This window comes from Acanthisitta chloris, unplaced genomic scaffold (genome assembly GCF_000695815.1).
Source record: "Acanthisitta chloris isolate BGI_N310 unplaced genomic scaffold, ASM69581v1 scaffold8884, whole genome shotgun sequence".
Lineage (NCBI taxonomy): Eukaryota > Metazoa > Chordata > Aves > Passeriformes > Acanthisittidae > Acanthisitta > Acanthisitta chloris.
The window spans coordinates 64,853-90,415 of NW_008669866.1; the positions used below are offsets into that span (position 1 = coordinate 64,853).

The 25,563-nt window shown below is 39.3% G+C and overlaps 1 protein-coding gene across 1 annotated transcript in view; it reads right to left on the minus strand.

The window, feature by feature from the left end:
* The window catches only part of MAN1A2 (mannosidase, alpha, class 1A, member 2), a gene marked incomplete at its 5' end in the record, with an annotated part of 130,400 nt that overhangs the window by 1,502 nt on the left and 103,335 nt on the right, over positions 1–25,563 (minus strand). The window contains 4 exons of the mRNA XM_009073476.1: positions 1,511–1,626; positions 8,690–8,862; positions 15,771–15,990; positions 20,953–21,068. Of these exons, the coding sequence (XP_009071724.1) occupies positions 1,511–1,626; positions 8,690–8,862; positions 15,771–15,990; positions 20,953–21,068 (625 nt within the window). The remainder of the gene's footprint in view (positions 1–1,510; positions 1,627–8,689; positions 8,863–15,770; positions 15,991–20,952; positions 21,069–25,563) is intronic.

The following is a 25,563-nucleotide window of genomic DNA, read 5'->3' on the forward strand; positions in this document are numbered from 1 at the left end:
CACATCCAAAATGTGCACACGTCATTCTGCTCTTACTTCATTCTCTTTCAATCAGGCACTGGTAGTGTCTGCTGCCTACAGTTGTGTGTCACTGCCTGATCAATTCTCCCATTGTCCTTACTTGCCAGCTCTATCTACAGCACAACCCAGTTAGTGGAGCTCTACTTTTTCTTCCCTTCCTCATCAATTAACTAATACTCCTGCCTTGCTTTCTCCCTCTGCAGCTCTCCAAACTCTTTTTCCCCACAGCAGCAGTTTTTCATCTTACTCAAATTCACCTTCCCAGTTTGATTCACACTTTCCTTTGGAATAACTTAAGCAACCCATTTCTACGTCATGCTCCTTCCCACTCAACAGGTACCTTCTTGTCACGTACTGCCCAAACTCTCATAATTTTCCAGGTATCTTTGATGAGCTAAAGTATCCAAGCAGCAACAATGCATGTTTGGGAGCATTATCAATTTTGAATTTGAGGGGAATAAAGAGGCACAAGTGATCATCAACAGCAGAAAAGATCACAGCAGGCAGTCCATAACACATTTGATGCCCCTCCTCTGTGGGCCATTTTCATTTTCCCCATGGCATCACACCCAACCCTTACGTCGTTATTTTCATAACCATTTGAGCTATCCTGATTTCATGTTTTCTATTTTATCTCAAGGTGCTATCTCAACCAGTTTCTCTTTTGGCTATGCCAATTGCATCAATATCAAACTTCTAATATCCAGTTCTTCAATAAGACTTGATTTTGTCCCACAAGCAGGAAATGATACAAACCAAAAGCCAATATAATTTTCTGAGTTCTTTCTTAGAACTGACATCTACTGCAAGGTTTGCATTATAGTATATCCAGTTACTGAGTGATGCACCAGTGAATTTTCAGATCTCCTCATGATTATTTAAGATGCAGACAGGATTCTGGTGATACATCAAAACTCAGCCTTATCACCACAGAGGTCCCTTAGGAGCAGATTTCATTCTCTGATTTGGCTTTTATAGTCAGATCAATCATATAACATCAGCTGCTGGGGAGGTATTGCTTCTCTGACTGGACCATTTGAAACTGCTGCCGCTCTTCTTTGGAAGCATAGCTTTTAGTCTCCAGAAAATTAACTTGATGGAGTAAGTGAAATGAAATTAAAGAAGACAACAGAGGAGGTAGTAGTGGATGAATTTCTTTTTATAATTATAACATAGGGAAACAAAGTATTGTGATTATGTAGAGGAATCTGGTACGGACCCAGCAGAAGGGTAGAATAGCCACACTATCCCTGTACACAGGGTGACCTTGGACATCCTTCTTGACAATGAAACATGTTGTGGTGCCTGAAATAGGCACCAGTACTGCCAGTTGCAGGACCTGCTTTCTCCTTGCTCCATTTTGAGCTCCTAATTCCCAAAATCAATCTTCACATACACTGGCTAAAGCTAAAACCTGTTGAGTCAGTGCATTCCTCTAGAAATTAGATGTTCTCTTTTACAGGAAGATGCAGGAGTGAAGAGGACTTACTTCAAAGTTTCAGCAAGGAAAAAGCTCTGCTGTACGTCGTCATACATAGGAGATGAAGAATAGACGTCCTTGACACCAGAAAAGCCACCACTAACTCGACAATACTTGTCAATTGCCTGCAAAGAGGAAGGGAAAAGACAAGGAGAATTTAATTGTAGACAAATATTTGGAAACATTAAAGGATCCACAAAGGAGGTGGTTCTTTGCATGCTGCATTCTTCTGCTGTGAATCTCCTTATCAGAGGATGCTGTGGATGTTAACAGTATATGCTGACCAAAAGAAATAGAAAGGGACTGGACACATACAGAAGTAGTATCCCTCCAGGGCTACTAACAAGACTACATTTGGCAAACTGCTACACGCCAAGAAAGTATTCTGGGGAAGAACACTTTCTTTCCTGGGTATTTACTATTGACTGATATTGATGATATGACATGGACTCTTTAGAGCTTTGCTCTGAGCTCCTCACAGGTAACACTGAGTAGAACATGCATCAGTCAAATCAATCCAATATGTGCTACCATGTGCATAGGAAAATGACAAACATCCCTGGATTTTGCAGTTGCAAAAGTCTGAAGAGTTACACAATTCTGTGACTAGGAGTTAGTGGGAATACTGTACTCATCTTTAGGGATCATTAATAATAAACTCTTCAAGCTGCTGCTTTCTCCCCACATTCCCATCTCCTACATAAGCTCTTCTCTATTTTCCCTTTATACAGTGGAAACTCAAGTCAGCTTGTGTGCTGGACTGCAGAAGAGCTCTGTATCTTTAACGCATGAAGTTTTAAATCCATAAACATTCCACACAGAAAGGGGCTAATAGATCTGCAATTCACAAACCACCCAGCTCCAACAGTGTTGCAAAAAAGCACAATGGAAGAGGACTAGACTAGAAAGAACACAGTAACAGCTCAGAGCACCTCTCTCCTACACTTTCATTATTCCACTCACATGCACAACCTTACAGCACACAAGGATATCAGCCATTAAAACTGGCTCCAAAGAAACGACTCTGAAATGATTCACAGGTGTGTCCCTGCTGTGTGACTGTGCTTCCTCAGCAGACACCAACTCTTTTAATAGATTCTTGCAGGGACAGAAAAGGAACAGGGATGAAGGAAAATGTTTGGTTCAGGATGTCTGTCATTACCTACGATTGCACATAGCTACCTCTAGTCCAGTAATCAATCTATGATTCAGCCTGCTAGCCTATATGAAGTTTTTCTCCACATGGTGCTTTAGGCCCAGGTTTTCGTTAATTCTGATTTTTGCTAGGTATATTCAAAAGAAGCTGAGGAGAGTCAAGGCAGGGGAGCAAGTGAGCTTTGAATGATGCCCATTTTATGCACAGAAAACAGATTCAATCAAAACTAACTCTTCAATGTCCTTACTATCACCTCTGCATACTACAAATACTGGGAAACAAAGAGGAATTTTCCACTGGACAAATGCACAAAGAATGCTGGCAGATGCCATCACTGAAATCAGGAGAAAAAGTGAAAAGGGAAGATACCTAGGACAGTAATTGACAGCACATCAGGTACTACAAGCTAACCTCCTTCTAGTCTACACTCTTACCCTGTGCAAATGTGAGGCTGTTCATGGACCAAAGAATAACCCAGAGTGTACAAAGTTCTTTCAAATTTCAGTAGAGCAATGTGTTAATATGAATAAACTAGAGCCAAAGCACTTTTGCTTTACAGGCAAGAAATAAAGTGCCTCCCCTTGCCACTATCTTCTCTTTATAATAAATAACACAGAACACGACCTTGTCTCTACTTTGAAGTGTAGCAAAATGCAGGAGGAAGCTTCAATGGTTACAAGTCCTGCCAGAATTTCTAGCATGTGGAGTCTGACCTTGCAGGTGTTTCTCTGGTCTACAATGCAGCAACCTTGATGCTGTATGCCACAGTTTTGACAGGAGAAAGTTACTAGTGACTGTGGGAAAATAAAAAGAAGGAATAAATAGTACCACTGTTAGGACATTGTCTCCTTCCTCCTGAAGAATTATATCCCCAAGTCAGCATAAGGAACAAAACTTGTTTATTCTGGACACTGTAGATAATAGATAGCACTGAGATCCTGCTCTGGGCTGTAGACACCTCATGCTTGGGTAACTAAGCGCAACACTGGTGAAGCTAGCAGACCTACAAGCCTGGAGAAAGAAAAGGTGTGATCTATACTAATCTTTTTCTCCCCCTACAATTACCAAGTAGCCTTGTATCTTCAGAAATTTCTCCTTGGGAAGGCAGACTCCAGCTATACTGGCAATGGGAATCGGCAAAGGATTTAACCTGGTTGATCAGAGTTCTAGACAGTACAGGTACTAATGAACTGTGGAGGAAAAATGCCTCTGAAAGACTCCTATGCAGCTATTCATCCAAATATAAAATTTTAAAATATAAACAAGTAAATTGTCCTGGATTCAGAAGTGCACAGAACTTCATGACACTAGCTGAAAGGTTGGGTGCCACAGACAAGCTGCTTAAAAGCCACTTTGAAATTTGCAGTGTTCTGCCTTCACGCAGACCTCAGAGTACTTGGTGTAGTGGCATCTGATTTGCCACCTGGATACACTCAAGAGCTGAAGACCAATCTCTCTGATAAAATGATGCTAAATTTATTGCACCCTAGAATACAGGGAATCCCTAGATGACTGGAAGAGTATCAAGGCAATGCTGCTATTATGAGGCATTGGCAGAATGAATAATTTTAGGATGGCATACCTGCTGTTAGTTCCAATCAATTATGGTAACACATGTAAATATATAGAAGAATTAGAGGATAATTGACACCAATCAGCATGGTTTTATAGAAAACTATCTTGCTCACAAGCTTGATTTCATTCTTTGAGGTTTACAAATTTGACAAATAAAGGTAACTGGAGAGCTGTAATAAACTTAAAAGCTTCTAAGGCAACTGACATGGTACTTCAAGATGTTTTGAAAAGACAAGGCAGAACTATACCATATCAATATAATTCAATTTAAAACTGACTGGCAGTGTTCTAAGAACAAACTGGCAGTGCAAAATCACCATGAAATACAGCTGCTTCTCACAGAGATCCACAAGGAGTGGTCTGAAGGTTTATCAATCACTGCAACACTGCTGCTGGCAAAAATGACATAGGTAAGTAACAGCAGACAGTGTAATCTGGTGGCAACTGGATACTGAACAAAATAAGCTTCATGTAACCAGGCACATAATCCTAAATCTAGTCATAAAGGCTGTGTAACTGCAGAACCAGGCTGGACTGGAAGGTAGAGACATTTCAAAGACTTCGGTGTCCACACAAGGCAATTCAGTCGGAGTTCCTGCAAAGACACTGTGGCAGATGCACACACAGGGACAGTAAACAGTAGCAGGGATATAGTTTAATTTTTGCATGGGGCTGCGGGTAAAGACAAAACCAGAATATACAATTCTAGAGTTCAGTTTTACAAAAGGATGATGAACTAATGTGGGTGCAGGCATTTGGAGAAAATGCTTTACAGAGAGAGACAGTACAATTTGTTTAGCATTTTAAGTGGAGTCAGTAGTAAGCTTAGTACTAAGAAAACTCTTGGAAAGAAAACATGGGGGAATAAAAGACATTTTAATATGGACTATGAAGTCATAGCAAAATCCAGTGATTGAGAGCTGAAACTAGGCAAATTCAAATGGGAAATAAAGCATGGGTGTTTTAATGGCAAAAGTAATCAAGTAATGGAACAAACTACCAAAAGAAGTGAATTTTCTAGTTTCCTTTATTATTCAAGTCTAGATTAGGACAGAAGAATATGCAACAATGTACTCTTGCCAAATACAAGTATCTCAACTCAAAATTGAGGCAATGTGAAATTTCAGTGCCTGTAACATATGGGGAGGTCACAGTTGACCTAAGTTCCTTGGAAATAAAATTTGAGGTGCCTCCGGATCAAACCCCAGCTCTCTCAGTTCCTCTGAGGGTATTTCTGTTGTTTCAGGTGTGACTTTTCTTGACTGTGTCAACAATATGCCCATAAATACTGTGCCACTTTCTTCACCAGCTGTGGTATTCACAGCTTCTAACCAATGAAACTGTGAAACCATGTTTCTTTTACCTCCAACCTATGTCTGGCTCTTTTCTCTCTACTGTACTTCACTAAGTAGAATCATAGAATGGCTTGGGTTGGAAAGGACCTTAAAGGTCATCTTACTTCCAACCTCCCTGCCATGGACAGGGATGCCACTTAGTAAATCAGGTTGCTCAGGGCTCCATCCAACCCGGCCTTGAACACTTCTAAGGATGGGAAATCCACACCCTCTCTGGGCAACCAGTGCCTAGTGCTTCACTACCCTCTCAGTAAAGAATTTCTTGCCAACATCTAATCTAAACCTGTCTTTTTTCAGTTTAAAATCATCTTCACTTGTCCTATCACTATTTGTCCATATAAAAAGTCCCTCTACCTCCTTTTCGTAAGTGCCCTTTAAGTATGGGATGGCTGCAATAAGGACTCCCCAAAGCCTTCACTTCTACAGGCTGAACAGCTCTCTCACCCTGTCTTCACAGGAGAAGTGCTCCAGCCTTCTGATCATCTTTGTGGCCTCCTCTGGACCCACTGTAACATATCTATATTTTCTTCTGCTGAGGACCACACAACTGGATGCAGTACTCCAGGTGGAGTGTCACAAGGCCAAAGCACTATAGGTCTTTCCACTCCATTTTACTATTAATCCCCGATTTGTCTGAAGTTAGCTTGAGTTTGAGGTCCTGTCTATTATTTTCACTGTAAGCAGAAACTCTGAACAAACTCTGCAGACTCTGCGTAGAATCTGACTTAGTAGCAGGACACAAGTAGTACACAAGCCTGCAACAAATAGCTGAATCCTTCATTCACACAGCTTAGATTAGTAATTGGCTTTACATGTCTGTTGCGAAGTGGTGGCTCTTACTGCTTTCAAATAATTAGCCTCAAAAGGATTTTAGTAATTTTCTGTATTTACCCTGAATATCTTGCATGCATATTTCTATAAGACTTCAGCCAGCCCCCAGCACACTGCCATCCAATTTGCCTGGCCCAATACAACTGAATGTTGTGTCCCGTGCTAAGTATTAAGGAGAATTAGCCTTTTTTTATTAGGAAAGAGATAGAGACCCTGTCACCGGGATTTGTGATCACTGAGGGAATGCAAGATTGAACTTCCTGAATACACACACACAATCTAGCTCTCTGTGTAGATTCCTATTAATAAAAGCAGATAGATTTGGGAGTGCTGAGAAACTTAAATAATGCAGTTTACTTATAAGCCAGGTGACTCTGCAATGTATCTTGGATCATCTCTGAAGAGTTCTTAAAACCACAGAGGCAGACCTCCAACATATCCGTGAACTAACCCAAATCCATTTGGGTAGGGATGTATTGATCCATTTAATGAAGCAAACATGGGAGACCACCAGAACTCAGCCATCAAACACCAGTTACACCATGTTCAGTGTAGAAAAATAAGATTATAACTAGGAAACAAAACTCCATGTCCCCAACAGGTTAAAAGAAGTACTAGACTTATGGTGAAACTATCATTCACCATGAGAAGTATGCTTCAGAGGTTGAAAGGCAAAAGGAAAGTGAATACAGACAGTGATGTACAAGAGCAGTAAGCCAACTGCTCTGTGTGTCACACCAGTTTCTTCACAATTTATAAATGGAGGAATAAACACAGACAGAGCTCTGTGTGGTAGGAAAGAAGGAAAAGTGCTGAGCAGGTGTGAGGAATAAACACAAGAACTTATTATCTATGTGCAGTGAACAGGAAACCCTGGAGAACAAAAAGCTTCATGCTTCTGTGTCAGTATAATAGTGGGGTAAGAACATCTGTAATTGTGGGAAGGAAGGGTTCTTGAAACCATTTACAGAGGCGAAAAATATTTTATGGCTATGTTGGATAAAGAAATCTTTTACTAAGGAAACAAGCAAAAGAAGGCAATTAAGCACATGGGCTGTTTGATTTACAACTTTGATGCAGGTTGACAGAAGGGTGAAATAAAATCCTACCCCACACACAGGAAATTGGAGGCAGGGGAGAAGGAAGGAAGGGTTTGGTTTGAAAGCACTAGTGGGGACCAAGATATGAAGGCAATGGGAGAAAACTGAACAAAAGGCAATTAAAAGACATGCTTTGCAGTGTGCTTAAGAGACTGATCCTGGTATGAGAATCTTTACATTTGTAAATTCTTTAACCTAGCACAAAGGACCTGATCTCAGTTGGATCACCCAGCCATAGCTTACAACTGGATCTGGTGTTAGATCAGCAAGCATTTGTAAAACTCCACACTGGCAAGCAGTAGGTTACTAACTACTCTGTTTCTTTTATTAGAAACATGCATAGTTTGGGCAGGAGGGATGATGTGACTCAATATTTGATATTCTGGAGACAGCAGCAATGCATTCTGGAATACAGATGTAATAAATGTGGAACATCTCTCCAGAATAACATAGTGTTGGTTCTAACAAAACAGACTGTAAGGCAAAACCTCACTAAAGGGTGACTATGACACAATCTTAAAATACTTGAACTCTTAAAATACTTGGACTCTTCGACATGGTTGCAACTGTGCCAAGGGATGGATAGGAATGAGCTTGACTAATAATCTGAACCTGTCTTAACTCTCTTGCACCTGATGAATACAAGCATCTCAAGAGATGTCTTCCTCTAAATACTTTTTCTCAGTCTCTTGCCTATGGAGCAAAGCTGGTTTTCATTTGCAGAATAAAGTTTATCCAGGCTTGTCTCTTCCTCTGCTCTTTCACCATCTCCTTTGACTGTAGTAAAAATATTTAATTACTGTCTTGTTATCTTTAATGTTTATTCTCATCTCTGAAACTGGCTTTGAGCTGTTTCCAAAGACTGCTGGAGTGGTAGCAGGGAAGTGGAGGAGCTCTTGGGGGTTGTGGACTACAGACAACAGTAGCAGTCATGACCAGTGGATTCTATTTCCAAGCCTAAAACTCATGAGCTGTATGCATCTCTCACCTCTGCATCTGATTCAGCAGCTGCAAAACAGGAAAAACTGTGTGCACCCCCATATATACCCTGGTTTACCAGAACTCATGAAATCAATTATGAGTTGAAGTGTTTCAGTGCCACAAGACTAAAATGGCCACAAAAGGAAAATACACAAAATTAAATTACTGACAGATAATTAAATACAGTTACCTGCACTGCCTCCCAGCCCCACTGCCTGTACTTTGGATCGTGGGTGAATCTCCACATATACCAGTAGGTCTCTATCACTTCTGGCCTCAGGATGTAATACTTCTCATTCTGCCGCACTGCCACCGCCTCTACACCACCATCAAATTTGAATGCTTCTGGGCCCAGCTTTAATGCTGCAGAGGAAAGGAAAAAAAATAAAGTAAGAAAAAAACTATTCCATACCAATCTTTGCAGGAAGGGTGAGTAGGAGACTGCTATATCCCAAGCTTGTGAGAAAACCAGAAACTAACTTGTCTTTAAGTAGTCTCCTAAATATTTCCTATTGTTGAGGCCTGTAATTTTTCTTATGATTTATCCAATTCCTATGAGAAAACTACCTATTTTGACAGGACTACAGGAATACTCTTGAAAACTAACAAAACACTAAGAACATAAACACACTAACACATTCAATTATAGGACAAATTAAAAGTGACCGACATCAGTTCTCTACAAGTGGAAGTGAAAAAAAAAAAGGTCAACAGAGGTTTTGATATTTTTTGATCCCACTCAGCACACCAGGAAAAGATCTTGGAACTAAACCAGGTACCACCACACCAAACAATCTGCATCTTTCTTTATCCAAACTGTTGGTTTAAGGAAGTGCTGTCAGGCCACTGTAACTGATCCTCAAGTAAAGGGTATACAGCTGAGCAATGGAGTCTTAACTGCACCTGAAAATAAATCTCTGAACTAAGATATTTGCTATTTCAGCCCTTAAAGGAAGTTGTAAAGGCCCTCTGCCAGCACCAGGAAGACTATCCATATAAGAAGCAGGTACCTGTAGAAAAACTGTCTATAATATGAAGATGCAATTGTAATTTTCTTTTTATATTATACAGCTCTACATTATTCCTCATATTCAACATTACTAATGCACTCTTACCTACAGCTGCACCCCACCTTTCGTTTTGCCAGAGAATTTTTGAGGAGCAGAACTTTGAAGCTGCACTCAAGCTTTACAAATTGTCAATTAATCATGTAATTCCTATTCACTAGAGGTTCAAATTAAGCATGGTCTCATGAGTCTGAAAGGAACCTTAGAATACTACAATGAAAAATATGAGCAACTCCCTATGCATGCCCCAGCAGAAACTCTCCCAAAAGAGTTCCTTAATCTTTTTGTTTCAAGGGATTGTGGCTCTGGATGGCAAAAGAAAAAAGCAACACTCTGCTTCAGCCAGTGGATGGTAAGGAAAACTTCATCAACAAATGTTTATGGCATTTCTTTCAAAAGGGGCCACTTTATCAGTGTCTGTTAAAAAATTGTACAAATTTCACTGCAAAATCAATGAGATTAGTATTAAGAATTAGTACTAAGAATGGTCATACTGGACCAGGCAGAATTCTGTCTGGTCCAGTATCATGTGCCCAACAATGGCCAAAATCAGACATGGATGGGGAACTGGAAGAACAGGCCAAGTATATGAGATACCTTTTTCCAGCTTCTCTACCAGTCTCTAACATTTTTGAGCTCAAGGTTTCTCCCAAATCAGACATACTTTTTTATGTGGTCAATAATTCTTAATAGATTTACTTCCCAAGTACTTATCTGGTGTTTTCTTTGACCTGTGTAAGCCTTAAATATCCTAAACAACCTCTGCTAAGGAGTTCCACATCTCTAATACCTCCTTGATGCAGAACCACTCTCCAGTCCCTATGTGATTTTGCAATTCTGCTGTATCCTTCCTAGAATGTCCCTTTTCCACACTGAATGTTTTTCTTTTTGCCTTTCTCTGCAACTCTTCTAATTCTTCTACATCATTTGCAAAATGAGAGGACCAGTCTGAATACAGCAAGTGTGAACAAGATTAATACAGTGACATAATGACATTGTCTATTTTGCTTTTTCTCATTTTGTTTTTCCTGACTGCTACTGAGATGACATTTTCATAATCTCAAGATCAATTTCCTGGATTGTAATGGTCAGTTAGCAGCTCATCATTCAGTATGTGAGGTTAGGGATGATTTTTTCATAGGTGCCTCCCTTTACATTTAACTACACTGAATTTAATTTATGAATTTATTATGCAATTACTCAACCTCATAAGGTCCTTGTGTAGAGCTTTTTATGCTATTATCAGCACACTTACCTTACCTGCCCTCTCCTGATAATTTATATATGTAGGTATTTCTATTTTTATGTATTTATAGATTTAAAAATGTAAATATAGTATACATTTTACACATCTAAACACATATGTGTATAAATACATATCAAGTACATCAGAGTCCTGGTTAACCAGACTTCATCCATTGCAAGCATGGACTATTTACCTCTACCCTGTTTGTTATATTATGCCCATTTTTTCCCTCTGTGCAGGTACTTGCTGCTTATGGAGTAGCTGCTTAATGTCCTTAACGGGCCTTAATAAAGCAATTCTGGAAATCAGGTAAACATGACAGCTATATTACTCTTATCCTGGAGCAGAGAAGCTGGATTTCAGGCAGTTCTAGTATACTTCTCCTACAGAAACTGGTGCCAGCTCTTGCTTCGTAGCCTGCTTGTGCATTAGATCTTTAATTATTTACTCAACCTATCTCTGATGCTATTGGGCATTATAAGAAATTACTCCAAGGACAGGTGCCCCCTGCATATTGTGACAATCTCACTGAATTCTTATCTGAAACCAAGGATGTAAAATTAATCACAGCACTTCTACTAACAGCTTACTAAAGAAAAGAAGCTACTTTGAACACAGTACCTTTCAAGGGGAGCATTCTTCTAAGCCAAGAACCATCTAAGGCTACTTCACAATGCTATAGTGGTCACAATTTAATCCAAGTATTTCCATATTAATGGCACTGACAGGCTATAGTCCAGGAAGGGAAAGTAGATGAGAAACAATTTCATATCACAGTGTGAAACTGCAAAGCTAAAGTAGCATAATTTTAAAAGAGATTTTAACTGATAAAAAGTTGACTTCAATGAGAGCTGTGTTTAGCACTGCTGAAAATAAGGGCGAATCCTCAGACTTCTTGATATTTATTTCTAATTTTAGAAATAATTTTGAAAACACTGTTGAACATTTTGAGTGTTTCTGGAAGACTAAAGTCAATCTGGCAATAAATTTCCTGAAAGAAAGAAAGGATTCATAATTATAATAATACTTTCTAGGCTCTAACTCATACAAAATTTGAGGAAGAGAACCTCCATGATAGTTTTGTTTGAGGCTCTCTGAACCATTCCATCAACATACTTTGTTGCATTGTACTAAAAAAACCCACCTAATTATTCTCATTTCTACATCTTTGTCTGTTTAGCTGCTTACTGAGAGTCTTGGGACAGAGACAACATCCACTCATACCTTTACAACATCTCAGCTGAAACCTTAGCCATCTAGCTTATGCTGCACTGGAACTGCCACAGATACCAAAACAGCTAAAGCTGTACCCAGATTCTGAGGACAGCTCTTGTCAAGAAACTTTGCATAAAACTTCATCCTAAAATAATTTTTTTGTAGTTAATCAATACTTTACACATTATTAGCTAATGGCTAGGAAAATTCTTATGTATAAGGGATCGTATATTTTACTAAAAATACTGTGTGCTATAGATCAGCATATGCTGCCAACTACATAGATAATTTTGCTTATTTATCTAACCTCTTCAATACCTACAAAAGTTGATTATTCAGATTGTTTTGTTAGTGGCATTTCTATTCTTTCAATTTCATTGGACTTCTTTTTTTGTTACCATTTATGGATTCTGCATTGCCAGTTATTTTATGCCTTTGCCATGTTTCTCAATGGTGAACATTAAGTATAAAAACCACAGAACTAATCCTCAGTAACTGGAATACCTCAAGATGTGCAGTCCACACACAAGCTTAAATATCAAGAAACTTTGCACCATGAGCACATGAAGCTTTACTTTTGTAAACTCAGCAGTGCCCACTGACAGAATTATGATTTCTTGTGATGTGCTAGTACATGGACATACAGATCAAACTGTTTCAGCATGCCTTCTATCTTTTATTTCCCCATCCTTCTCTCCAAATTGAGAGCACACTGGACTACAGGAAAATCCTGAAATCTCCTGTCATAGGATGGGAGATTTAGGATGGCTGCAGCAATAATCAGTTGATAGGTTATGGTACAAAAAGAAGCAGAGTAGGTAGGAAGCAGAGGCACATGTAGATTACACATTGCAAGACTGTTCTGGTTACAGTTAAGTTTCCTGACTTTGACCACCAATAAGCCTTTTCAAATCTTTGGTGTTTCCAAGGGATGCCACAGGCATTCACAACTTCCTGAAGAGGGGAAAAGCCTCGGAGGTTTCATGTTGTCAAGTTCAATGGATCCTGGAAACACCATTCCCTTGCTCAGAGGCAGACCAGAATCACAACTGTACTCTGCCTTAACCTTCCAAAGACCATCAGCTTCCTTCAGATGGTGAATTAGAAAGACATCCTATAAGGAGTGCTACAGCATGATCCTCAGCTTAAGTAGAATTTACAGGGATTTTCACAGAGCCATGGCAAGGGCCCAAGCTTCTCAGGACACACCTAGTCACTTCTCCAGCCTCTGACTCAGGAGTCTAAGGTCTTCTCTCAGATATTCCTGGAGAACATAAGTGGGTGACTCAGATTATCAGAGAGACTGTGTCCTTGAAGAAACCTCTCAGTGATTAAATGCCAGTGATGTCAATTGTCCCTGAGACATAACCCCATGAAAATACATCAGGAATGGTCTCAACGACTTTCCAGTTTCTCTGTACTTATTGGCACTGAAATAGTTAGCTTTCTGAAACAGCAAATTTGATTTTTTTTACAACAGGCTTTCATACCTGCAATATGTGCAACAGGTTGCTGACAGCTGGCAACATAACACCCTCCTTTTCCAAAAGTGCTTTTACTCTGTGAAATTCTTTTCAAGTCTGCTGAGACTGGACCTTGAAACATCTTTTTTCCCTCATGCTGAGCCCCTATGGAAATTTAGGCTGCTTCATGAAGCAATATTTTCATACCAAAACATTACAGAACCAGGTATATACTGCAGTTCAGTATGGGCAACCCTGAGAAGACACAGGAAAGGACAGCTCTGGTTGGTTTATCTAAAGAAAAGAGCTCCCTATCCCCAGCACATGGCATCAGCACCTTGCTGTCTTCTCTGGGGTTGCCAGGTGAGGCAAGAATTCTTCTAAGTCCACAGAAAAATGAGATCAGGCTCTCCCCTTTGCCAACTGAAACATAAACTCATCAGCTGAACCAAGATGACTGTCTGCCCTCTGAAAGAGTTTTTTCTACAATCAGGTTCTGTCATTAAAATGTACAATAATGTCTCAAATCCTGCTGTTAAAGCATAATGAAGACGCTTATGTTTTGCATGTGTTCTTTATTTTCTTTGAGAGATCAGTTCAGAAAATCAAAACCAAAACATTCAAACAAAAACAATCAACATTCCTGGGACTGCAGAAGTGAAGAAAATAAAAGGAGGGCATTGCAAATTTATAGCTGTCTGTACAACTTTCAGTCTTTCTTGCATGTGTTTGTATACAGTCATAAAATATGTAATTGAAGCTTTTATCTTACCCATCTTTTGACTTATTTAGGGTACAGAATAAACATCTGATGGAATAAAATTAGGTCTGCTTAAACAACTGTAAATTTAGCATTGCTTATTTTTAGATTTTGAAGTAAGCATTTAAATGCAGTTTTTCAGAATGCAACAATAGTTACTATGTCCTACCTTTTTTTCTTAAGCATCCTCATGGTTTTTTTCTTTTTCTTTTTTAATGCTGTTGCTACCCAAATAAAATTATCACTTGTGTGACTGAATTATTTAAAATGCAGGCAACCATACAATGATACAATGTATCATGTGAATAAATACATGATTTCTCATCTTAAAAATGCTTTCGTTTAAGTTACCATTACTTCTACTAGGAAGTTATTGCAGAAATTCACTTCACTGATGGCTACGCAAAGCCATTTTCAATTTCCAATTGAACCATACAATTCATGGTGAGCTTAAAAATCTTGCTGTGTTCTTTTTATCTTAAAATAACTCAATTTCTTTTCAGTGTCTACCCCTTGAGAAGACAATAAATTTGTTCCCTTCTTTGGCATTATTTTTTCTAGCCTGAGCAGGTCGATCTCTCTTACTTTCCCCACTGTAAGATAAAAGCTCTGTCACTCTAATCATTCTGTTGGTTCCTCTCTGCATTTTTATGCTTGAAATTCAGATTTGTACAGAGTATTCTGGGTGACAAATTATACATCTTCTAAGGCAGTCTTAATATTCTCTAATCTCTGCTGAAAATTCTTCACCTGATACAGACTAGGACTGCACTGGGATTTTTCAACTCCTAGCTGAGAGAAAAAGTTCCTGCCTTTTTCCCAGTGAACTTCTTATTTCTGACAGTCTAGTTCTCAAGGTCTTCCTGTTTACTATTCTGAGACTCTTCCATTTTAACTGTGTCTTACAACTCTATGGCCACTCTAAGTGTAATCAGCACATTTCAACTTTATGCATCAAGGTCACTACTAAAGACGTAAAATAAATCTAGTCCAAAAGACTGACCTTGAGAAATTTCCAGCCCCACTGTGAGGTCTGAATCTGGCTCCTCGATAGTCACATCTTTGGCCTTCTCACAGTTTGCATACTAGCCTTCATCCCCCCTACTATACCTGCACTTACCCAGAATGCACTAATACTAAAACCAGTAAAAAGTGTATTTACAAATTTTTCACAGTACATAACTGTAAAAACAGTATATATGAAACAAAAAACCCATTCTATATATCTCTAAGGACAAGAGTTCACATGCAATTCCTTCCTCCTTGTACCCATATAACCAATCTTAGCTGACTGATACAAAAATAAGAATAAACATGCATGAAAGAACCATATAAATGCTGGGTTTACTTTTACTCACCATTATGCAGAGCAGAAGTAAATACATGGACATAAAAAATTTATGCTGGTACAAACACAGTGCATGTTAGACAAGATATAGGTCCACAACAAATCCTAAAAATAATTATGATGGTTGCTGAATTCCAACTATTGAAATAACTAGATTAAAAATAGATCTTACTTGTCCTGTCATACGACTCATGACATGTATGTGCAATTTCAGCTCCAAGCTGCAAATAATGTCCAGCTTTATCATCTCTGGAACCATCTGCTCCAAGGACAAACATTCCCCCTGCAAAACAGGTCAAATGGCCCATCTTTCTTTCAAGATGCCCGTTCTTCCACTCCCCAATGAAGGTCAGTCCTCCATTGGACTTTCTGATGAGATGTTTTTCTATGGCCTACAAAAAGATTAAGATTTCAAATACTGTTTCACATGCAAGTTTTACATATTTACTCCCCTTCAAAGAACAAAGTACTGTTTTATTCTGCTTTCAAATTCCCTCCTGAGTACTACAGGAACAAGCAGCTATAATATAATTTCAATGCACATGAGAAAAATACCCTAACTGCTAACAATGCTAATGAGATCAAACATAGGAATATCATAACATAGATAACATTGTACTTTTAGTTGAGAATTCAGCACTTATTTCATGGCTCAAACAGTATTTGTCTACCTGTTAACTCTGAGAAGTACCAGTTAGTTCCTCTGTACACTCTGCGTACTCAGAAAACACATCCATGTTGGAAACTTGTGGTCAGCAACATATGTAAATGCAGCACCTGACCCTCAGTCTTTAATAGCAAGTGACAGGAATGTTCCAGCCACCTTCTAGCTTCTCCATAGCAGCTTTCTGATTGCATGTGCAGAAATGATAGGTGTTAGGGCAGCAGTTCACCAAAAACATTATTATTTTATAGATGAGGCAACTGCTGCTTTGTTCTTGCACATTTGTACCACTGTATATTGTTGCTTGTGACTTCTAAATGATAACCTTCTGGTAGTAAGAAGAATAGCTGACCTAACCTTCCAAAGTTTGCAAACTAGATGGAACGACATTTGCTCAAGCCTCTTTCAGAGAGGTTCACAGTTCCCACCAATCTACTGCAGTACTTACTATATTTAGCATTGGACAGTGAGAAAGTAATGAAAGAGAAGTGCTGGTCTGCACTCCCATTAGGTTAATTTCTTCACTAATAACACAGATCTGAAGTTTGTGCTTATAGAAGGATCCAGAAACAAGAATGCCGAAATATCTGACACAGCAGAAACCAGTAAGTCGCTGACAGCTTCCAGAGTGGTTGTCTAACCACCATGCAAACTGGCATTGAGGACTGGCATAAGAAGACTTAAGCAATTCCTCTAAGAAGACAGGCTGAGGAAGTTGGGGCTGTTCAGCCTGGAGAAAAGAAAGCTGCATTGAGACCTCATAGTAACCTTCCAGTATCTGAAGGCCTACAGGGAAGCCAGAGAGGAACTCTTTGTTAGGAGCTGTAGTGATAGGACAAGGGGTAATGGGTATAAATTGAAATAGGGGAAATTTACATTAAATATTAGGAAGAAATTTTTTACTGTGAGTGTGGTAAAACACTGGAACAGGTTGCCCAGGGAGGTAGTGGATGCCCCAGCCCTGGCAGTGTTCAAAGCCAGGTTGGATAAAACCTTGAGCAACCTGGTCTAGCAGGAGGTGTCCCTGCCCATGGCAGGACCCAAGGGAATGGCATGAAGCTGTGTCAGGGGAGGTTTAGGTTAGATAGTAGGAAATGATCTTCACCCAGAGGGTGCCTGGGCACTGGAACAGCACCAGGCCTGACAGAGTTCAAAAAGCATTTGGACAATGCTCTCAGGCACATGGTGTGATACTTGGGGCTGTGCTGTACAGGGCCAGGAGCTGGACTTCAATGATCCTTGTTGGTACTTTCCAACTCAGGAGATTCTTTGGTTCTATGTAAAAACTGGATGTTCTCTATCTGATATTCATGCTTTCTGTGCTTTTTATGATTAGAAAAAGAAGCATTTTCTGAGCTGTCTTGCAGTGGTACTTGCTATGTTGTGACAGTCAAGCACACTGCTGAGTCCTCTTTTTATCTATTTAATGCTGGGCAATAAGGAAGAGTGAGGATCAAATCCATGAGCCTAACAGATTAGACTACTCTAGGCAGCAGATCAAAGGGAAGCTTCCCTATCCTCCAGCTGATGTGAGAAGGGGAAAAGACACTTTGATCCAGACTAGTCGGGAGGCCCACACGACGATGCTGAAAGCAGAGTTAAGAGGCCCATCCCCAATATTTATTACCACAAAAAAATTCCCAATAAGTTTCACAATTTCAGCTTTTATCACAGCTGTGAATCTACATACTAGGACATTGCAATGAAGTGCCCTTTACAGTGGAAGACTGCACTAATGTTATATAGCACAGAGATGCTAGACAGGAAGAATTTGCTTGTGTTCTTGTTATGAAGTATGTGGTCACCTGGGTAAGACTTCATATGCCACAGACTAGAAATCATGACATCTGAAGAACAGATGCTGTATCTTTCTTTCTTTTAATACCCCCAAGGAACGAGATATCACTGCCTACTGCAAGACTTGAGAGTGAGGTTATTATGGTTGTCTATCTTCCACTCATCCCCCCGTAATAAGCTTAGGAAGTGAAGCAAGGATGGACAGAGACATTCTTTTAGACTGGTGGGTGCTGAGAACATTTCCGACCCTGTGCTATGAGTGGGAGGAATGTATTTTACACCCTTCCCTTTCTGCTTGCAAAAATGATGCAACAAGCTTCTGCTCCACATTTTGAAAACAAAGAGTAAGTAAGAAGTGTTAGCTATGGAGGAAGACCTGTGTTATAGGCAACAACAAAAGAATGGTAAGGGAATGGGTTCTTTAAAATCTTCTAAATAAAAATTCAAATTGCAATTATGCAAAAGCAAATCCTACTTAATGACTCTTTGCCCATGTCTTTCACTATCAAATATGACCTGGGAGAAACACAAATCAGAGTTATGTTCCACGATCAATAAATCAGTATGGTGCATGCAGATTCAGCTGTATGTGGGTGGGTTTAGCTGACAAAAAGCCAAAGAGGTAACAATCTGATGCTAGGACTGCAGGCCATATCACACACAAAGGGGGAGCAGCTCAGCTCTTCCTCCTTGCTATCCAGAGTCTGTTTTCACCTGGTCTCAAACTTCCTTTGCTCTGTGTCCATTCAGAGACACAGATTTGTCCACACAAAATGTTTGTGAGATGGCTTACAATGAAGAGAATGAAAGGGAAAGTACATTTTCTCTAATTTTAAAGTGCTCACAGTTTAGGAATCTGAATAAAATATTTCAGCAATAACCACAATGGATGTTAAACATCAACTGCTAACCATTTTTAAACCCACAGGACCCAATAAACTGTATTTTAGCCTATTTAAAGTACTGAACTAATGTTTTGAATTAGTCATGTTGAATTTAACAAACCCTGGAAACCTAGTAAGTTCAAAAGGACTGGGAAAAAGCCAGTGCTTTATCACTGTTTTAAAAGGTTAATGAAACAATCACATAAAATGAATGATGTGGTTTCAAAGACAAATTTTTGATTGATATATGTATGCTGACACTAGGAACATTAGGAATTTCAGGAATTTTCTTGGCATTTTACACAAAATATTAGTCCTAAATAAATTCAAGGCAGCACATATGAAATGGATTACAAGTTGGCTTTCTAGAACAGTTCAAAGCAAAACAAAAAAAAAAAATAGTGAAAAAATTCTCATCCCATGAAGATTCTGCAAAGATACTTTTATTCAATGCTAGGCAGCATTTCTAACAATGAGCTGCAAGAAAAATACTAAAAAAATTTGCAGATGACACAAAAATTGATGGAGCTATAGATAGTGATAAAGTCAGTCCTGTAAAATCATTCAGAAGAGGTGACAAAACAGGTTTTGCCTGAACAGTGTGTTGTAATAGAGATAAGTATAAGGTCAAACATTGAGGAACTGAGAATGTAAATCACAGGAGTAGGAAAGCAGTAAATCAAAAATACTATAACCAGTGTCAGAGTAAAGCAACTGTAAAGTGGATGATAGTGTGAGGCAAAGGTTAATAGTGCAAACACAGCTCCTGGCCGGATGAAGAGGAGAAAATGAGAAGAAATGAGGCAATGACACATTGCTTTCTTGTCTGCATACTGAAGACAGTGGAAAGTACTTAGAAAAAAAGCTTAAGAAATAATTCAAAATCTGTTTTGTATTGTGAGACTAAAGAAAATAATGCATTTCTCTTCAGGGGAGAATGCTTATTGTACCTTTGATAGTAACCAGCTACATGATGCAAATAACCCTTTATGTAAGGTAGGGAAGGAAAAAATTAAAGTAGCCTAAAGCTAAATGTTATCAAATTCAGGTCAGGAATAAGACATATTACTTATTGCTAATTGCTTCAGAGCAATTTTGTGCTATAATTTTCACTACATGTCTTTTAAAATGTCTGAAAACTCCAAGAACAGGTGTTTTCTCTTAGAAGACTAACTGCACTAAAACGAAGCTTTAAAAGCTTTTGCTGAAAGAAACAAGGCATGCACAGGGCATGGAACACATTAGGCACCAACCACACATCTGCACTTGGACAACACTACACGGCCTCCTCTGCTCTTGGTACCACAGCTCACTTGACTTCAACTAGCATAGTGACTTTCTACATGTCTCAAATGTAGCATAGGCATGGTGGGACAATGGGCACAAGTGAGTCTGATATGAGAAGATGCCTGGGTAAGGGGAAACAGTAAGAGTTGGGCAGCATGAAGTTCAGAGCCACCACTCTGAAAACCACAAAACTCACCAAACTGCAGTACTGCCCTACTTGGGCAAGCACTACTTGATCTGTGAGAGGGAGCAAGACCACATCACAAGAAAACCCGAGAGCACGGAATACATATGAATTACACCTTATATAATAAATATGGAATGTAACATACAAATGCTTTAGAAAATAATTTAGACAATAAAACAATTTGGGACTTCAACCCCTAGAATGATTCTGAACACTAGAGAAAAGCGACTTGGTTGTTCTGCACACATTTCTAATAAACTATAGCTTGCACTTTTACATTATCCATTTTGGACAAGCTGATTATTTTTAGCACAGTGATCTGCATCAGATGTTTTCCACAATAATACTTTTAAAACTACTCAGCGTGAAAGCTATCATTATTCATCACTTTATTTCTTAAAACTTACATAATCAAAACAAGTCCTGTAGTGGTTGCTGTGGGATTTTTTTTTTTGGTAGTGGTTAGTTTTTTTTGGTTTTTTAAAGCATTAAAGATGGTTCCACTGTATTGGAAAACTCAATGAATTATAATCACCTCAATTGCATCGTCGTACATTTTCCTTGCCTCCGTGTCCATCTTGTCTGACATAAGCCAGGCTTTCAATAAATATTCATAAAAACTGTCTCCCAGCCCGCCCACGGAGGTGTGATCTGTCGAGAGGAAAGAGGGAAGAAAACAAAAAAAGAATGAAGTTGTTATGTAATAGCACCTTAAATTTATTCATAATATGAACTTATGTTTTTAAGGTCTACTATTTGTAGAATCGTCAATATTTTAAGCTTGTCTAGCAGGACAAAACTGCACCGTATCCCCTATCCTCTCCAAACTTACTTCATAGGCATGAAAACTGCTGTATGTGTTCACTATCTGCCATTCTGCACAGGCTAGCCATCCTAACAAAAATGTAATTTAACCTCTGTTTTTAGTTCATTCCAAAGAACCTACTTGTTTTGCTGCTATGGTTTGGGCTTCTAAAGATTATTTTACGTACATGTGAAAAAAGTACGTCGAAAAACCTCCTAAGCTCTCTGTATCCAGGATGAAACCAGATCATGTGGCTGGCTACAAACTGCCAGGAACTACACAGAATCCAATCTTTGCAGGAGATTTTTATTTCTGACAAGGTAGATACTCAACAGACTAATGAATTCCTCAAAGTAATTGTTCTTATTGAAATTATTTTAGTCAAAAGGGAGGCAAACTGCCTTTGCAATGTGCAACACAAGTCCTTGCTCTGTTGCACTCTGCCCAAGCAGCAATGCCATGTGCTACGGGGTAAGGCTGCTTGACTATTGGAATCTACCAGCACATAAACTGGACCTCCTAACACAGAAATTTCTTTTTTCGTTCCCTTTTTTCTCTTTCTTGCAGAGGTCACCTTTCACAAGTAGCATAATTGCTAATCTGTGCCACATGAGAACTACCTACACTTCTCTGGGGTGGACTATCATACATCCCTACTGATGGTCTGACAGCCTCGGAGCTTCTGTTCCAACCAGGGTAAGCACTCCCTCAGTACATCCTTCATCCACAAAGCAGCACACTTTATGAGATTTAATAAATGACTCCAACCAGAATACGCATAACCTTTTCTTTCCCAATGTTACCACCCTCAAAACACTGGCACCAGAACAGTCTTAGTCTACTGAAGCTAAGAAAGGGGAATGTCTAACACCAACATTGTCACAATGCCAGAAATTCACTGCCCTAAGCATGGCTGGTTCAGTCATGTGAGTTCCCTTTTACAGGGTGAAGAAAAGATCTGATATTTCCTTTTACAAAGTACCTCAAAAAAGTGGTATTCACAGTCTTTCTGGAACAAAGATGCAAAAGACAGTTTGAAACTCTCCTTCTGTTCCTTTTCCTACAAGCACCATCCTGCCCCAGCATGTGCTTGTCTCTGAAGATGTGAGCAGGGGGTTAGAGCTGGTAGATGCAGCTATCCTAACTCTTCTAGCTGTCTCTTGACACCTCTGCTACTTACAAATGGATTTCTAAACAAAGGAAGGAGCAAGTGGAGAGCCTGTAGCTTTCCCATTTAGTTTCAAGCTGTGAATTTGAAGCAAATTCCTTCATGCCCTTCTCTTATATCTCAGTATTTCCTCAACAGCCTTTTCACACCCAGTTACTCAGTGATTATGAGTTTTCACAAGCTGTCTAGCTCTGAGCTGTAAGAGGACATTCAGGTCATGAGTCGCTTTCTTCCATAAGCGCAAGGGCTCCTTCAATGTATAACTGCATTCTCAAGTAGACGCAAGAACTAAGGGTCTGCAGTTTTTAAAAAAACCAAAACAAAACCACAAACCATCCCAAGACTTCAAAGCTATAACTCATGTCAGCACTACTCAGGGACTGTCTTCACAAGAGACACGATTTAAAACTACTTCTGTTAAGATACTGCCTCCTCCCCAGCTGAGCTCTGTCACTTGAGTCAGCACTGCTCCTCAGCCAGATTTCTTTAACAGATGCACTCAGTCCTCGATAAGGATAGGGTTGTTGAACCCTCAGCAGGGTTAGTCATGTAGCAGCTCCAGCTGGGTTCAGGGCAGGAAAGAGCAGGAAGATGAGTGGACAAGGTTTATTTCCTAAACACAGAAATCCACATTCCAGGTGACTTTCCAAATTCAATTATTAGCCACATGCCCCATTTCATATCTACTTCTTCAGGCAGTCATTTGACAACTGTCTTGCTCTCCTGTCAGCAGCTCTTCTCCTCCTCCACATTGCTTCTCATTTTAGACAAGATTACAGGGAACATAGGAACCAGTAGCACCAGGGGACACAGAACTCAGAGCCTTCCCCTAGACAGCCTTTTTTGCACCTTCTTCAGGCAGTTCAGAGAACAGAGCTGCACAAGCCTCTCAGACACAGATCCTCCTCCCACTCAACAAGTGAGAAGGAAACATGGTAAGAAGCTGAGGCCTTCCAAGGGCTCTGCAACTCCCAGCAGTAGCATTTTCCTTACTTCTGTTTTGCATACCTCACTCCAGCTCTGATCCAACCTACCAAGAGTTTTCAAGCCTCATCTCTCATTCAGCAGTGGACTCCTCCACTCCCCAGCTGATGTCTTTCACAGCTGGGCCAGAGCGGACATCTGTCAGAAAGGGCAAACTGATTCTGTTCCGTCTTTTCAGCAGCAGGAAGGGGGCAGGTCAAATATTTTTGGTGGTCACACATGATAAGACATCACAGACACCTATCTTTCACAGAGAAGTGAAGCAGTATTCCAAAGGAGCTGGCTGCAGCGAGATACAGTTGTCTTCATGCCCCTGTTCCCTCCCCATCCGCAAAAAAAAAAAAAAAAAAAAAAAAGCTGAAAGGATGGAAATGAAAAGGAGGACACTGCAGTAGCTGAACTGAGGTTTAAGCACAGCAAGCTTTTCAACTTCTGCAGCTGCATTAATTGCACCCTGGAAAGGTCTTCTTCAGGTCTTCTGCTAGGGTTTGAAGGTGTTGCTGAAGCAGAACTTGCTGCATTTTGTAAGGACTATAAGTAGAAATGACTGAAAAATGAAACACTTTTTGTGACAGATTGTGGGTCTTTGACAACTTGCTGTCACCTAGAGGGGAAATGCTAAAGAAATATTTTCCAAGATTCCTTAGCAACCTTTCCTGGTGAAAACTGTAGATTTGGGTCATCACGTTTCATTCTCTCATAAAAACAAAGCTCCCTACCCAAACTTATCAGAAGGTCCACAGTGGTTATTACTCTCTCCTGCTATTTGAGCTACAGCTCAGATGGATTCAAAGATTAAACACAGCTCAACTCAAAAGGTTTTGCTCCGAGAAATGTTTTGCACATAACATATACTGAAGTTTTCAAATTGGCCCTAACCTTGCAAGTCAATCCAGAGTACTAAAAAGGAACAACTGGTGATTTGAATACCTGAGCATCTTGGCACTGGGTACACCTCAGCTGAGAAGGTAAGTATTAAAAGTTTAAAATCTTTATAAGCATTTTGAAAATTTAAAAATTAATTTTTTCCCATATTTGACCTACAAGAATTACTTAATTAGCTCTGTGTCACTTAAAGGTTTTTATTTTGAAGAAATAAAATTTCACTGTTTCACACTGAAATCCTGAAATAAAATTAATTCCAGATGAAGACAAAAATAGCAAAATGAACAGAAGTATGAGGGCACATCAAATATGGCAGATGCCACATGTTCTGTTCAATGTATACATTTTTAGAACATTCATTCCTTCCAACCAAGAAAAATGAAGATATTTTCTTCATTCCTCATTTTTTCAAATGTAGGCTAAGATGACCAGGCAGACATAAAAGGATTCCAGTCAAGAATTGCTTTGGAAGTCTTATTTTAAAATAAAAGACACAGCAGCTGCAGTTGCAAAGAATACCTTCAACTTTTGCAACCAAAACCAAATACAAAACCCTGTGTTTTTACTGGTTTGTCACACCTGAAAGCATATTGTATGCAAACCTGTGCAGTCAGCCTGTTTGTAGGGATACTTCTTGCCAGAAAGAAAACAAATAGAACTTTAAAGTTTAAAAGTTTATAGCATCATTTTTGTTTACTTACTACAAAGGATTTACGTCCTGTTATGTATTGGCATTTTTTTTCTTCTTAAAAACCAGCAAGCAATGGTACAAAAAAAGCCAACAAAAACCAAACCGATCAATCTCATGGCAATATTTTAATGAGTTTTTAATGTATTCATAAAAGAAGACCTATACTTAGTCAAGTATTGTGTCTTAGCTAATATGCCAAAAATCACATCCATCGCTTCCCCACAGACTGAGTGGAGGACCTTCTTTTAAATTCTCACACCATCACTACCTAATATTCCTAAAGCTAGTTTCACTCCAAATGATCTTATCTGTATTAGCAATCCATTAGCTCACTGTGACACAGTCTCCTCAGACAAGAAGCAAGACAATTATTTTGCAGCACACCACAGAACTATGTAGCAGGTCACACAGGGGTGTACATACTCTCTAACTGAAATGGCAATGAATCTCAGTCTCAGAAAGAAGGGAGAGTCTGGGGCGCTCTAGTGATTTGTTCTCTGTACCTGAAATTGTTTCTTTCAAATCTGGGGAGACAAATAAACTTGCTTTTCCCCAGCTAATTCTTCAGGACATTGAATCATTGAATCACAGAATCAGCAGGATTGGAAAAGAC